The following is a 14213-nucleotide window of genomic DNA, read 5'->3' on the forward strand; positions in this document are numbered from 1 at the left end:
GCCCGTCTAGCTCAGTCGGTAGAGCGCAAGGCTCTTAACCTTGTGGTCGTGGGTTCGAGCCCCATGGTGGGCGTAAGTTTTCCTTCCTCGCCATTTTTGTTTCGGACTCAACTGATCAAGGTTCAGACAGGATTGGTTGCCATCCGGGCAAACTAACAAAACACATCCAATGAAAAAGGGACAGAGTGAAGTACGCTGCTATTGCAATAAATCAGATTGATATGACACCATTTGCATGACCATTGACAAACACAGCCTATCATTAAAGTTTGCAGCATTTTTCAAAAATCAATAGTAAACAAATCGAAATTTGATGGCCACTTCAATAACAGCTTTTTCCATGCTAAGTTGTTAAAAACAGCTTGTTTTTTTACTTCTGTGATCTGATAAGAAGCCACCTGAAACCTTTTGCTCCGCTCAGATAACAAGCCCGCACAGTAAACAGATATGGGACGGGTTTGATTCTGTCATATAGTAGCTTTAATTAACAAAGTGATTGTTAATGTTTAATGGCAATGCAAAAACCTAGGGCGAAGCACGACGCATGGGGCATGGGGCGGAAGAATACGCATGCATGTAAAAGTGATATGCTTCCATATGCCGTTATGAGATTAAAGCAGAAAGAAATGCTTTCAGAAATGATGAAAGTGATTGGACTGTCTGAAAAGATTATTCCCACATCCACAGCAATCGGACTCGGTGCATTTTGGACCCACCATATGAGCAGTGCCAATGGTAACTGTTTCTATGTGGCTCTATCTATTCGTTTAGACCTTGTCTGCTGACTGATAAGACCCTTCACCCTGCCCTATGGCTAAGATTAAAAAATAAGAAAAAAAGGTGCTAATGCATTATTGTATGCTGCCGAGGGAAAAAAAGCTTGAAGAAAAGGTAACACAGAGATAAGCCTCAGCCACCCTTTTTGCCAAAAAGTGCGTAAGAGAATCAATGGCATTTTGATTTCATATTTCATCTTTCTGAATTGAGCAAACATTAAGAACTTTTACTTATCCAACAACAGAAAGAAAATGAAGAATTTGGGTTCTTTACTATTAATAATGTTGATGTCGAACCCGAGTTGAAAGACAAAATTTTGAAATCATAAAATAATAATAATAATAAAGATAAAAACTATTTTTTATGTTTATATTTTGATATTCAAAGATGATTATAAAAGATTGAAAAAAAAATTATAAAATAAATTAATGATATGAGTAAATTGACGGGATATTATATTTATTAGATCGATTTAACATATTAAATTTATCTAAAAATTGAAATATTTTAATTGTCTATTGACAACTTTTACTAAAAAAATTAATTTATTTTTTGAACTTAAAAATATCTTTAACAAATAATTTAATTCATTTCAATGTGGGAGAATATTTTATAATTGACTATGCTTTCCCCTTTGTTTATTTGCTTGAACAATATCTATATTGGCATCTAAATTAAAAAGCAAAGGCTTTGTTATTTGTGATGGTCCTCCTCCATTCTTTCGAAAGGCAAAGCAAAAGGAAAGGGTTTTTATTTTCTATGATACACGAAAATCAGGAGAGAATCAAAAGATGGCTCTTCTTTTTCATTGGACCCATGAAGATTATTGTGGATGGGCCCTACCATTTAGGCCATTGGCGACCTTAGAAATGGTCATATGAGAGTCCTTGATGATTTACTCTTCACCGTTTGATTAGTTGAGAGGTAGGTAAAAGGTTATCCTTAGCTTTATCATAATAATTTGTTAAACTTATCTTTTGGGCTAAGATTTCGAAGCATTGACATTTTCATTACGTGTTATGATATGCCTTTCTCTTCCGTTTCATTTTCACCGCCACTCTACTCCACACCTGTTCTACTCCTCCACTTATTGTCAAGGAGATTGTCTGTTCTTACACTCGCATTCAAGGAGGGTGCAAAGCACTATCAGATTATGTCAATGTTTTCAATTCCAACTGAAAAAATTTTGAAAAAATTAAAAATTAATTTAAAATTATAATATTTAGGATTGACGGTCTAACTTGTTATAAATTTCAATTCAATTCGATCTCATAAAATTAATTTTTTTAAATTATATTTTAGATTAAACCAGATCGAATAATAATATGAAAAAATCAAGATTAAATTAGAATCAAATATTAGATAAATTTGACTTGATTCGATTTAATATATATAATTATTTATATATATTTATATATTTATTTAATTTTATATTTATATTTAAAAAATAATATTTTATTAATTTTAAATTAAATCAGATTTAGTACGATTTATACAATATTAAATCAAATTCAGGTATAAAAAAATAAAAAAAATTCAAATTGAATTCAAATTTTATGAATATAAAATCAGGTCGAGTTCGAAACGAAAAAAATCTACCTAACTCGACTCGTTTTTATCTTTAATTATATTTGATTTGATTTGAATTGATTTATTTTATTTAATTCAAATCAAATTTAAATATTAAATATATATTCAATTCGAATCAATTTTTAAATTAAATTATAAAAATAAAAAAATAATTAAATTATATATTTTAATTAATTTTTATATATTATTAAATTTTTATAAAATAAAATAATTATTTTATATATAAATTTATTTAAATATATTTAAAATTCCATTAAAATAATATAAAAAATTAAATTAAACTAATAAATTAAGTTCTAATCAAATCAATTTTAAAAATCTATTCATATTTAAATTAATTTTAAAATTTTATAATATTATATATTATTTAAAAATTTAAATTAAATTCCACATCAATTGATCCAAACTATCATCACTCTCACCAATTATTACTTTATAAGTGCACTCGTCGTTCGGCACGCGCCTCGGGAGCGTGAATGTGGAAGTAAAGTTAAGATAAGGTAAGCAAACCATTTAACTAATCGAACCCATATTTTCATCAAAAGTCAAAGACAAAAGCAGACCGTAATTTGTTCTTGGAAACAATCATGTTTCCGTGAACTACTGCAATGCCCAACTTGATTCAAGTAATTTAATATTTAATAACTTTAAAATTAATTTAATTAATTCATATATTAATATAATAAATTTAAAATTTGAAACGTCCTTTACATAAAAAGATCTTAAATAAAATACATCAAAATATACCAAATGGTTTCACCAAAACAAGTAACGATGCCAAATGGACAAATTAATGTGGCCCATGATTGGAGATTGGAAATCAACAGCAACACGTCTCAAAGGGTGTTCACCACCTAAATCATCACCGTTGATTTGACTTGATTGAGTCGCGTAGGTCAACGGTGAATCAAGATAAGGAAGAGGAACACCCTAGAAAGTAGTAGAGCATTCCACCGTATAAGAGAACAAAAGGAGGAGAGATAATATCGACAGATACGTGGTAGAGACCAGGTAAGCGGGTACTTGGAACGATAACCGCGGGATAAGCACGATGTAAAATCATGACACCTGGCGGTTAACATTTAAGTTCTTTCGTCTGTCCCCGTCTATAAATCAAGGCCGTGGCTCCCATTCAATTCGTTCAATTACGAGTATTTTTCTTCAAATCTATTTTAAGTTTCAGCAAAATCTCTTCAACCTTTTAATCAGAAAAGGGAAAATGTCTTGCTGTGGAGGAAACTGTGGCTGCGGCTCTGGCTGCAAGTGCGGCAGTGGCTGTGGAGGGTAATTTCCTTAGTCCTGCCATGAAATTTTTTTTTTCAAATGAGTTAAAATTCTCTTTTCCATCGAAGGGTCTGCTAAAAATCGTTTATTTTTGTTGTTGATCAAACTCTCTTATTTGATTAATGTTATTGCGTTCAAAGTTTTGAAAATCCTTTTGTCGATGATGTTGTAGATGCAACATGTACCCTGACATGAGCTTTGCCGAGAAGACCACAACTGAGACTCTTGTTCTTGGCGTGGCACCCCAGAAAGAGTACGTATCAGAAAGATCAAGACAACAAAAATAAAATCTTCTTGTAAAGTTTTGGTATTTTAAGTTTCTGATACCTGTTCTTTAATGCATGCAGGCACTTCGAGGGATCTGAGATGGGAGTTGCGGCTGAGAACGGCTGCAAGTGCGGAGACAACTGCACCTGCAACCCTTGCAATTGTAAATGAGAGAAAGATAGATCCATGGAAGCAGAGAGGCCTTTCTCTTTAACCAAATAATTCTAATAATCAGTATGTATTTGGAGTTATGTGTGTCTGCTTTATTAGAATAAAGCTGCCACGGCTTGTCTATCAGCAAATCTTCACCAGGATTTGCCTGGTAAGGCCATGATTGCTTGGCGTGTAGTGTATATGATATGTAGTGAGGTAATAGTATTTACTAGTTTTTATGAGCGTCTCTGCTGTCTCAGAATATCTTACGACTACATATATTTTGTGTAAGAAAGTGAAGTCAGTTTTCTAATGAATGAACGGAAGCTCCTTTCTCTTTGCTTAAAGATGTTCTTTTTTTTTTTTTTTTTTAATTTTTCAATGTGATATTTCTCGGATGGTATGGAAAGGATTAGGGGATTTGGATACAGAATCATGTAAGGCCCCCACAATATTTGGTGGGATATAACTTTCATTTAGATGTGAACTGAGGAGTTGTGATTTTGGGTGACAGTTTAATGAGTGAAAATAGTGAAAGAATGGTCCACATCCAAATTATAAGAGCCTTCTTTAATGTGAAGCCAAGTTCCTCAATTTCGTTTGGCATTGAAAAGGACATTAGGAAACCAATAATTTAAGCTTTTTGGATGGGTAAAATTATATGCACATGGAAAAAGTAACCATCAGGTAAAGAGTGAAAATTCTGTGAACATGAATGGGAAGTAATTTTTGCTCCAATTATCTTTCTGTTACCTTAATCATATGGTAATAATGTTTCAGGTAAATTTGTGCAATTGGGAAATTCTACTGCCCTCTTCTGAATAATGAATGTACTGCCTGAAATCATGATGTCAAGAATATTGTCTTTCGTTTTTTAGTCTAGTGGCTACAAAAGTCTTTAAAAGACATAAAAATTTGGTTTCGAACCAAGGCTTTGCCTTCCTTAAAACCAAAAAATATGAATATTACTACAATTTTAAAGTGACAGACAAAGACATAATGGTTTCAAGATATTGCAACTAAGACCGTTGCAAGCTAGAGAAAGGATCTAGCTTCAAAATGCAAGCATTTGTTATGAACAAGTGGGTCTGGGTGTTGCAAAATTTCTTGTCTATCAAATATTCCTTTAGCAGCTTTGCTCAACAAGTTGTAAACCTGCTTTGATGAAAGGCCGATCTTTTCCAAGTCACTTAGCTGCAACAAGTGAAGAAGCAGACTGCTCAGCTTTTCTCATTATTCAAAAAACTTGTTTTAGAAATAGCATAGAAAAGCCTACTCCATACCGATTTCAAAGGGCTGGTTTCTCCAAGTTCAATTATGTACGCTGTCATCTTCTCTCCAATACCCTTTTATGGAAATTACCAAATAAATTAAGAAAGAAGGATAATAAGATGTTATCAGAAAAAAAAATATATAATAGCCCCAGTAACTCTTCTCTGCAAATATAATAGCCAATGAAGAAATCAGCTTCACTTTTCACCCCAAAAAATGAAGACAATGATAATATAGAGGTAGAGGTTCTGACACAATAAAACTGACCTGCTAGCCGTATTCAAGAACTCGATGTATTCTTGAAGAAGAGAGCTCTATACAAAAATTTGGAGAAGTAAGAACAACGGCTGAGATAGCGTCAATAGAAATTTATTAGTGTAATACATATAAAAATACCTTTAAGTTAGAACACCATGCGTTAAATTTATCATGCGGGGTGCCAACGTTTGGGAATTTGTTGGTTGAACTGGGAGGCGTTTGGGGAGTGTTTGGCTCATATAATAACGAACATTGGTCCTTGGATGATTGTTCCTTGAGGGGTTCTGGAATTACATTGGAATTGATGGGGGATAGGACCTTTCTTAGAGGATTTTGCATTGCAGTTTTTCTCTCATTAACCGGAGACAATCCAATGGTATCAACCAAGTTTTTTAAAGTTGTATCCTCCTCCTTGCTAGATGGTTCTTCTAAAAATTGTGTACGGTCAACAAGAAACTTTTTGCCAATCACTTAAACAAAAAAGTCCAAAATTTTGATTAATTCAGCACAAGGCAGTCCGGACAGATTGTTGTCAATAAATTCCATAGTTAAATAACATACCAGCTAAGTTCACGGTTGATTCCAACATAATCTCCTCAACATCGGATCAGGTTTCCCTTTTACTGCCCTCAGAAGAAAAGTGGGAACTCTGGAATGGAACTCTGGTATTTGAGAAATGCAGAATTGTAGATTCCAGAAGAAAGTAAAAGCTAGTAATATTTCTTAGTTAATAGAACTTACCTCCAAATAAGAATCCTTCATTGTTGAATAAATTTCTGGAAGTCACAGATAAGGCCCTGCATATTTGTTTAACAAATGAAGCAGTGAGTTTTAGAGCTCAGCCAATTCTGAAGGAAATTCAAATACTAGTTATTCTATACCTATCTTTGGCTGAACTTTTGACTTTACAAGAATTAAGCTTCTTCACAGAACTTATAGAACTGGGTGTTTTCCTCAAATATCGAGAAGCAAATGGTCCTATTCTTTGTGCACCCTTTGTCTTGCCTTTTGATTCAAGCCAGGCTTGCAGTTTTGCTTCCGTATCAACTTTATCCTTTGGTGTCTCTAGTTTTCGGGCTGAAGAAACAACATTTGATATATGACGAGACCGAGCAGCCAAGCAAACAGTGTGAGCAGATTCTTGGTTCTCTCCAGGATTCTGTCCATGAAAACAAGGGGAAAATTGAACAAAATTTGAGACATTTATGAGTAACATGGGTCAAAAGGGTAAGATGACCAATGATTTCGGGCTAGCTGAGAAATTCCTACCAGGCAAGCAACCATCAAGGCACGGCTAGTTCCTCCAAGGGAGTCCTGCAATATTCGAGTCAATTTGCTTTCTCGGTAGGGTACTCGTGGTTTGTTGTTGTTCAATGCATAAATTACATTTGACGAAGCAAATAAGGACTGGTTGATCTTAACACTCTCTTGAAGACGAATGCCTTCATTGTAGGTCCTCCTATTATCCTCATTACCTTCTAATAAACCATAATTACACATTAGCAATGTGACCTGCAAGATATTACCTCAAATACCACAAACAATTCAAAATGTGCAGAAATTAACAACCTGCTAAATCTATGAGGTTCAGCTTCCCCATCAAAACAGGCCCAGAACCATCACTACAAGGAGTGGAAACAGCAATCACAAGGACAACATGTCTTCTACTAGAAACATCATTGAGACCAGTATGTGCAACTTTCCTTCTCTGAATTCCACAAGAGAAGACTTCATGAAATTCAGACATGGAATTGATAGGCACCAAAGCTAGGCCCCTTAGATGAATCTGCCCATCTTTGTCATCCAAAATCGAAATTTCCTTCGTTTTGACTTCTAAAAGATCATAACACCAATCCATGTAGACCTCATAGTATGAAATCTCTGCCATGCGACCTGTGCTTTGGCATATAGACAAAATTGTGGACATGGCCAAAGGCATTAAACCTGGCAACTCGTCTGTACCCTGCAACATCAAACATGTGGTTCATCTCATCACCATTAGCATAATAACATTCTAAAGACAAGTAATCAGAAAGAACAATAGAAGCCGAACTTAACCATTCACTTAATCAAATTTAATTGTAACGATAAAGGGGTTTGAAAGATTGAACTTGGCAAAAGCCTTGACATTAAGTTTAATTGTAAAAATCAAGTCTTGTATTAAAATACCTAAAGGAGAAAATCATATAAATAAGAGCTTGTCTTTTCACCATACCTGCATGGTATAAGTTTTTCCACTACCGGTAGCCCCATAAGCAAACACGGTGGCATTGAAGCCATGAAAGATTCCTGGAATCAAAGAATTCACTTCTCTGTAGAATATCCTTCTGACATTATCATCTTCTTGCTCAAAGAAAGAGTCCATCTATAACATTCATTTCGGCTATTCCATCCGACAACAAAAAGAAAAACCCATAATCAAAAACAAAATTTATTCCCTTTGCACAAACATCAACCTCCTCCCAAAAGAAAGAATCAATCTCTCACCTGGTAAATGGATCTTTAAGATGAACAGAAACTTCATCAGACGAGTCATTATCTTGATGATCCAGAAGAAAAATGCACGACTTTGAGTTGCCATTTCTTGCAGCAGTTTCCTGAGGAAGAAAAGGACGGACTCTAACCACCACCCTGACCTTAGAAACGATGGCTTGTTTCCATTAAAGCAAAAATTTTTGAGAGTAAGAGAGAAAATTTTGCGGAGAACGTGGACACAAGCGGTTTACAGACAACAACTAGAAGGTTGCTTAATGCGGATTTTGGATTTTAAAAGATTTGACCGTTGGGAAAATGCAAAGGAAGGAAAGTCAGCCGTCAGCCTTTTTCTTTTCCATTTGAATTTGTCTCGTCCGTTGGGATGTGGGGCCACTATTATTAAAAAAAAACCAGGCGGTTGATTGAAGATAAATGGAGATGCGAGGGCTTGAATGCAAAGATCGGCATCCAATTTTAATTATCGAATTCTAAATATTATCTATAATTATTTATTAAAATTGATAAATAAAAATTAAATTTATTTATAAATTATTCATTTAACGTTTTTTTTATTTTTAATTATAGTTATATAAAAAGTTATTGAAAGTAAATTCGCTTATTATGCGAAATACAAATAAATTGTAAATTAAGGAATGAATGTATACTTATAATTTATTTATTTATTTTTAAAATTATTCATGTTTAATTTATGTTTGATAAAAATATTATTTATTACGTTCAAATTTAATTTATTTAAATAATAAAATATTTATGTTTATGTTTGATTCATTTAAATTAAATAAATTTATAAATTCTAGATAAATGAGTTTTAAATTCATTTTAAGTAAATTTAATTGTGAATATAAATGAATTAAATAAATATATTTTTATATTTAATTTATTTAATAAATAAATATAAATATATTATTTAAATTATTTATTAAGTTTAATAAATAAAAGAAAATCAAATTTATTTTTGAATAATCGTTGAAAGATCTACGTCATTATCACAATTCAACCGTCCCAATTAAACAAAAAAAAAAGCTTGTATCTAGTTATCAACCGTTGATCTTCCATCATTAAGACTTTCCGAGTCCACACAAAAATCAGTTAAAACGTATCTTTCCATTCTCGTCCCTTTTTAAACCTCGAATTCCATTCCCCAATCCAACGGTTCAAAACACCCGCGAAACCTCATGGTGGATCAAACACGTGCCAAACTTATTCGACATTTAACCACTATGTGGGGCACTGTCCAAGCCAGAGTGCCGTTTGAGGTTCAAACCTTTGCCACCACCCCACCCCTAACGTTAACTTAGTACCGTTAACACCCGTTAAGTGATTAGGGCGTGAACAACAGAAAAAAAACGCCTTAATTCTCCATACCATAACGGCAGTTAACGGGGACGTCGGTGTGATATATTCGTTATAATAAAACCTTTACCTTTTTTATATTTATTTTCCTTTTGTGTGTTTTCTCTCTCTTTGTTTCAACGGGCGAGGATTTTTCGAAACGAAGGAAGAAACTTTGGAGTTCCTTTTAACAAAGAAACGTTTTCTTGTTTGGCTCGAAACGGATTGTTCTTGAGGGAGCTGGGAGTTTGATTCCCGCCACTCAGGTGGGTTTAGCTTTCTTGATCTTGAATCAGAATTCTTTGGTTTTTGTTTCTTTTTTTCTTTTAATTTTTTTATTTATTTTCACTGTTTTGATCATGTTTCCTGAACCTCAAGCACCTTGGATTCGTGAAACGTTTATGGGTTTTTACTTTTTTGGGGTTTTAAACCCTAGAATTATGTTCAAGTGATGTCGGATTTTGGTGTTTTTGATTTGTTTTTGATCTGATTAGTGAATTTAAGATCTGGGTTTTGTCTTTTTCGGTGTTTGGTGGTGTGGGTTTGGAGATTTGGGTTTAAAGGTGGGATTTTAAGGGTTTGCCGTGATCATGAATAAGTTGTTAAAGGTTTTTCCTTTCTTTTGTTTGTTTGTTTCTTTTCTCTTTCTTAGCGTTTTTGTTGATTATGATTTTGGGGTTTTGGAGTTGATTATAGAAGGAGATGGCTGAGTTAAAGATAGAGGAATCTTGTCTTGAGAATAAACAATTAACAACCGCTTCAAGTTCTTCGGTATCCGAAGGCGGTGGCATTGCAGTTGTAAAGTCCCCAGGCATATCCAGTCCAGCACCAACATCACCAAATCATCGGTACTGTCCATTAATAAGTTCTTTAGCCTTTCTTTTTTGCGTATAGCTCAACTTGCTTCATAATATGGTAGTTCTTTGCATCACAATTGGGGTTGGATTGTTTTGTTAAATGTAGCATTAGGACTCTGCTGATTTTGCTTTTGCTTTTGCTTTTGCTTTTACACCCTTTTGTTTGTTTGGTTGAGTTAACAATTGCGGATTACATTAGATGTGGATGCACCAGCACAGATTGTTGAGAAGTTGCAGTTCTCCTACTCACTAGTGCTCGAACCTGTCATTTAACCATATATATTGAGTTTTATTATTTTGAACAATGTCTCTGCCAGCTGAGAGTAATTGTGTTATACTGAATTTGCAGGAGGACCACTGGTCCTATTAGGCGGGCAAAAGGTGGCTGGACACCAGAAGAGGTAAAACATGTTTTTCCTGTTGTATTTGCATTAATTTATACGAATTAAAATTCTTCTTTTTATTTAGATCCTATAATTTGGTTAGATAATTATTGTGAATTCAGTCTAGGTGAGTTGTTTAATACTCTAGCTTGGACTTGAGAACAATTAAAGCTTCATTCAGTGTTTACTCATGTTCATTCTTTGCAACTGGTGCCTGTTTGTTAACCTTGTTTTATGTTTTTTACTGATTACAGGATGAGACATTAAGAAATGCTGTTGCATCTTTTAAGGGGAAGAGTTGGAAAAAAATAGGTTTCCTTCATTCCTCAGAGTCTTCTTATTTGTTATTTTTGCTATGTTTATCCACTAGCTGTTTTTTCCAATATGACAAATCTGATATTTGATTTTCTTGCTAGAAGTTGCTATATCCTATCTAACAAAATAAACCTAAGTCATGAATATTGAATAAAAGCATCATGCTGACATTTTCACTAGTTGTAATTATTGTAGCAGCTGTCTAGTTGACTTCCTGTAACTGGTCTTAACATTTTCATATGCTTGTGCAGCTGAATTTTTTCCTGATAGATCAGAAGTGCAATGTCTACATAGATGGCAGAAGGTCCTAAATCCAGACCTTGTTAAAGGACCTTGGACTCAAGAGGTAGGCATTTTAGGGTCTTTCTTTTATGCTACCTATGTTTGCAGTTCACAAAAAAAGCATTAAACTTTCTGTTGCTTTTCTCTCCCAGGAAGATGATAAAATTATTGAGCTTGTATCAAAATATGGGCCGACAAAATGGTCTGTTATTGCAAAATCTTTGCCTGGTCGAATAGGGAAACAATGCCGCGAGAGGTAATTTCAATTTTTACTTCTTTTTATTTGGATTCCCTAAGAGTTCTTCAAGTGCCGAAGATTTTAATTTTGATATGATTTCCAACACTTCAAATGATGCCTGCCTTTTATTTTTATGCATATTAAGTAAATTATGAACAAAAGTTTATTGACTAAGTTTTGTATAATGAGGCTATTGATGTTTTTTTTGTAATCCACTTTCTTGTTGATTTTTCCATGCTTAATCAATGTTCTGCAGATGGCATAATCATTTGAATCCTGATATAAAGAAGGATGCTTGGACATTAGAGGAGGAATTGGCCCTTATGAATGCGCATCGTATATATGGGAACAAGTGGGCTGAAATAGCTAAAGTTTTACCTGGAAGGTATCATTCCTTGCTAATTTATAGCACATGTTACATAATTCAAGTTCTAAAGCTTACTCTAGCATAGTTAACAAAAGTGTTGTTGATAAATTATTTTGCATGCCATTTGAAGAGTTTGTAATAGCATACTAGCTCTAGCTTATGGTGAATTTTGTTTATTCAGGACTGATAATGCAATAAAGAATCACTGGAATAGTTCCTTGAAGAAGAAGTTAGATTTCTATTTGGCTACAGGGAAGCTTCCACCATTTGTGAAGAATGGTCTGCAAAATGGGACTAGGGATATAAATACACCTTCTGCATCCAAAAATTTGCTTGTTTGTTCAGAAAAAGAATCAGATTCAACTGCTCAAACTTCATCAGGAACTACAGATATATGTAAGCCAGAGGAAGATGGAAAAGATCAGTTGGAGTCCTTTGCTCCGGTTCGATATATTGCTGCTTCATCAAGTGTTATTCCAAATGAGTCTGCTGATACTGAAAGTGCAGAGGGCAAGACCCGGTCATTTGACGTAAATACTTGCTGCTGTAACTCAGAGTCATGGGCGGAGTTCGAGAGTCACAAAATCAGTGCTGCAATTGTTGAAGACAAAGTTGTTGAGAAACAAGTACGGCATGATACTCCAATTTATGGTTCTTTATGTTATGAACCACCAAGGTTACTAGGTGGTACTTCATTAGATTCTGATAATTTAAACAAGAAAGGCATGCAGCATGAATGGACCTTTAGTCCTATCACATCACCCGTTAGCTTCTTCACTCCGCCTTGTGTGAAGGGCAGTGGTTTAAGTGCACACAGTCCTGATTCTATTCTTAGAATTGCTGCTAAGAGCTTCCCGAATACACCTTCTATATTTCGAAAGAGAAAGACAGGAGCTCAATCACTTACACTCCCTAATAAAATTGGAATGAATGAGGATGGGATTCAACCATCTGGTGAACAGGAAAGAACTGAAAATAGTCTGGAACAGGCTCAGTGTCATGATGGGAGTTCATGTGAGAGTCCTGCTTGTCAAGGCAATAGCAGCATTGGGCCTGATTGCACAGCATTTAATGCATCTCCTCCATACCGGTTAAGATCCAAAAAGACTTCTGTTTTTAAGTCTGTGGAGAGACAACTTGAGTTCACATTTGATAGAGAGAGGCATGAAGATAATCCAAAATCTTCAGATCTATCAGTGAATGGTAGCTCTCCTATTGAAGATTGCTCGCATGCAACAAAGATGGGGATCACATAGGGCTTAAACTGTAAGTTATGGTGTTGCATTTCCTACTTTAAATTCTGTCCAATCTTTGCTCAAAGCACAAAAAGTAAAGAGAAATTTTATACTTTTTCCGTGGTTTTCTACATTGATTATGTTAATGCTTAGGATGAAACATCTGCAACTCCCCCCCCCCCCCCCCCAAAAAAAAAAAAAAAAAACTTCACATAGATTAAACTATCACTGTAAACATTACCCCTACTGAAACTTTGAATCACCAGTTTTTCTATCCTATTCAGTTCTGTATTGTTCTACCAGTAATATCAAATTAAAGATGTAACAATTCTATCTCTCTCTCATTTTTCTTATAGGATAAGGCGAATATTCTCTTGAAGTTGAGTATCTGTTTCTCTTCAGCAATGGCATCTGAGTTTCCAATCCTAGCATACTTGGAAGATCGAAGAAGGTATAATATTCTTTGTCAGGAGCATCTTCAATGCCATTGCTAAATCAATTGGTAATTGACACTAGTCATCATATCAAGACCTACATCAAGCCATCATGGTCAAGATTCTATGGCAGAAATTTTCCAGCCTGTGTCAAAACAAAAAGAGAGATGCACCCAAATCCATTTTGAAGAATATTGACAGACCCTTCTGTACAGTGTGCCATTTTAAAGGAAAGATCTCAATATTAGAGTTGTCTCGAATAGAATGTTAAAGAGTAAGATTCTTTTAGACTTCAAGACATTTAAGATGGCTACCAAAACAAAGGGTTTTTGGGTCTTTCATTATGATCAGTTTTCCACATTTGAATAGAAAATTAACAATACATTTCTTCAATCTGGTGAAAGTTGATTCTCTTGCCAAATTACCCCTCCAGCCGGACTACAAATGACCAAATGAAGTACCATAGCCATAAACAAATGCAAGGGGATCAAAATCATAAAAATCGAACTCCTTTTCTTTTGCCTTTCCATAGATTATATGAACAAGTTTTTACTAAAATTTGCGAGTATGCCTTCAAACATATTTAATGGTACATGAACACCTAAAACAAATTTTAGGCTAAAACCATATAAACTTTGGTACTTACTTTTTAAGTGTATCAAGTTAATTGATG

The 14213-nt window shown here is 34.2% G+C and overlaps 2 protein-coding genes, 1 non-coding gene and 1 pseudogene across 5 annotated transcripts; 3 read left to right on the forward strand and 1 right to left on the reverse strand.

Moving 5' to 3' along the window:
- Positions 1 to 73, forward strand: TRNAK-CUU (transfer RNA lysine (anticodon CUU)). Its single transcript has one exon. It is a non-coding gene; the product is annotated as a tRNA-Lys (tRNA).
- Positions 74 to 3506: 3433 nt separating this feature from the next.
- LOC111296919 (metallothionein-like protein type 2) lies at positions 3507 to 4418 on the forward strand. The gene is made up of 3 exons (XM_022891399.2): positions 3507 to 3651; positions 3824 to 3904; positions 3999 to 4418. Exons 1-3 carry the CDS (start codon positions 3587 to 3589, stop codon positions 4087 to 4089), a joined length of 237 nt encoding a protein of 78 aa, XP_022747134.1. The 5' UTR covers positions 3507 to 3586; the 3' UTR covers positions 4090 to 4418.
- Positions 4419 to 5124: 706 nt separating this feature from the next.
- Positions 5125 to 9205, reverse strand: LOC111296918 (kinesin-like protein KIN-10B; annotated as a pseudogene). Its single transcript, XR_016326355.1, has 12 exons — positions 9140 to 9205; positions 8089 to 8261; positions 7817 to 7984; positions 7171 to 7564; positions 6871 to 7079; positions 6483 to 6760; positions 6357 to 6398; positions 6163 to 6212; positions 5740 to 6029; positions 5611 to 5657; positions 5355 to 5417; positions 5125 to 5265 (listed from the first exon to the last, which is right to left on the reverse strand). The product of XR_016326355.1 is annotated as a kinesin-like protein KIN-10B (transcript).
- Positions 9206 to 9544: 339 nt separating this feature from the next.
- LOC111295839 (transcription factor MYB3R-3-like) lies at positions 9545 to 13933 on the forward strand. 2 transcript variants are annotated; one of them, XM_022889598.2, is made up of 9 exons: positions 9545 to 9695; positions 10126 to 10277; positions 10636 to 10687; positions 10924 to 10981; positions 11236 to 11330; positions 11419 to 11522; positions 11761 to 11889; positions 12053 to 13137; positions 13463 to 13933. In XM_022889598.2, exons 2-8 carry the CDS (start codon positions 10132 to 10134, stop codon positions 13125 to 13127), a joined length of 1659 nt encoding a protein of 552 aa, XP_022745333.2. In that variant the 5' UTR covers positions 9545 to 9695; positions 10126 to 10131; the 3' UTR covers positions 13128 to 13137; positions 13463 to 13933. The 2 variants fall into 2 exon arrangements, with proteins under 2 accessions (XP_022745333.2, XP_089597604.1); XM_089741478.1 differs by having other exon boundaries at positions 9560 to 9695; positions 10129 to 10277.
- Positions 13934 to 14213: the final 280 nt, after the last annotated feature.

Source organism: Durio zibethinus, chromosome 12 (assembly GCF_047325235.1).
Source record: "Durio zibethinus cultivar Kanyao isolate XHJ-2024 chromosome 12, ASM4732523v1, whole genome shotgun sequence".
Classification (NCBI taxonomy): domain Eukaryota; kingdom Viridiplantae; phylum Streptophyta; class Magnoliopsida; order Malvales; family Malvaceae; genus Durio; species Durio zibethinus.

What these genes read in the sequence shown, in the direction of transcription:
- LOC111296919 (XM_022891399.2), top strand. Translation starts at nt 3,587, where the DNA reads ATGTCTTGCTGTGGAGGAAACTGTGGCTGCGGCTCTGGCTGCAAGTGC. An exon ending in TGCGGCAGTGGCTGTGGAGG is followed by an intron (nt 3,652 to 3,823) that starts GTAATTTCCTTA and finishes ATGATGTTGTAG; the next exon opens with ATGCAACATGTACCCTGACA. An exon ending in GGCGTGGCACCCCAGAAAGA is followed by an intron (nt 3,905 to 3,998) that starts GTACGTATCAGA and finishes TAATGCATGCAG; the next exon opens with GCACTTCGAGGGATCTGAGA.
- LOC111295839 (XM_022889598.2), top strand. Translation starts at nt 10,132, where the DNA reads ATGGCTGAGTTAAAGATAGAGGAATCTTGTCTTGAGAATAAACAATTA. An exon ending in AAGGACCTTGGACTCAAGAG is followed by an intron (nt 11,331 to 11,418) that starts GTAGGCATTTTA and finishes TTTCTCTCCCAG; the next exon opens with GAAGATGATAAAATTATTGA. An exon ending in GGGAAACAATGCCGCGAGAG is followed by an intron (nt 11,523 to 11,760) that starts GTAATTTCAATT and finishes AATGTTCTGCAG; the next exon opens with ATGGCATAATCATTTGAATC.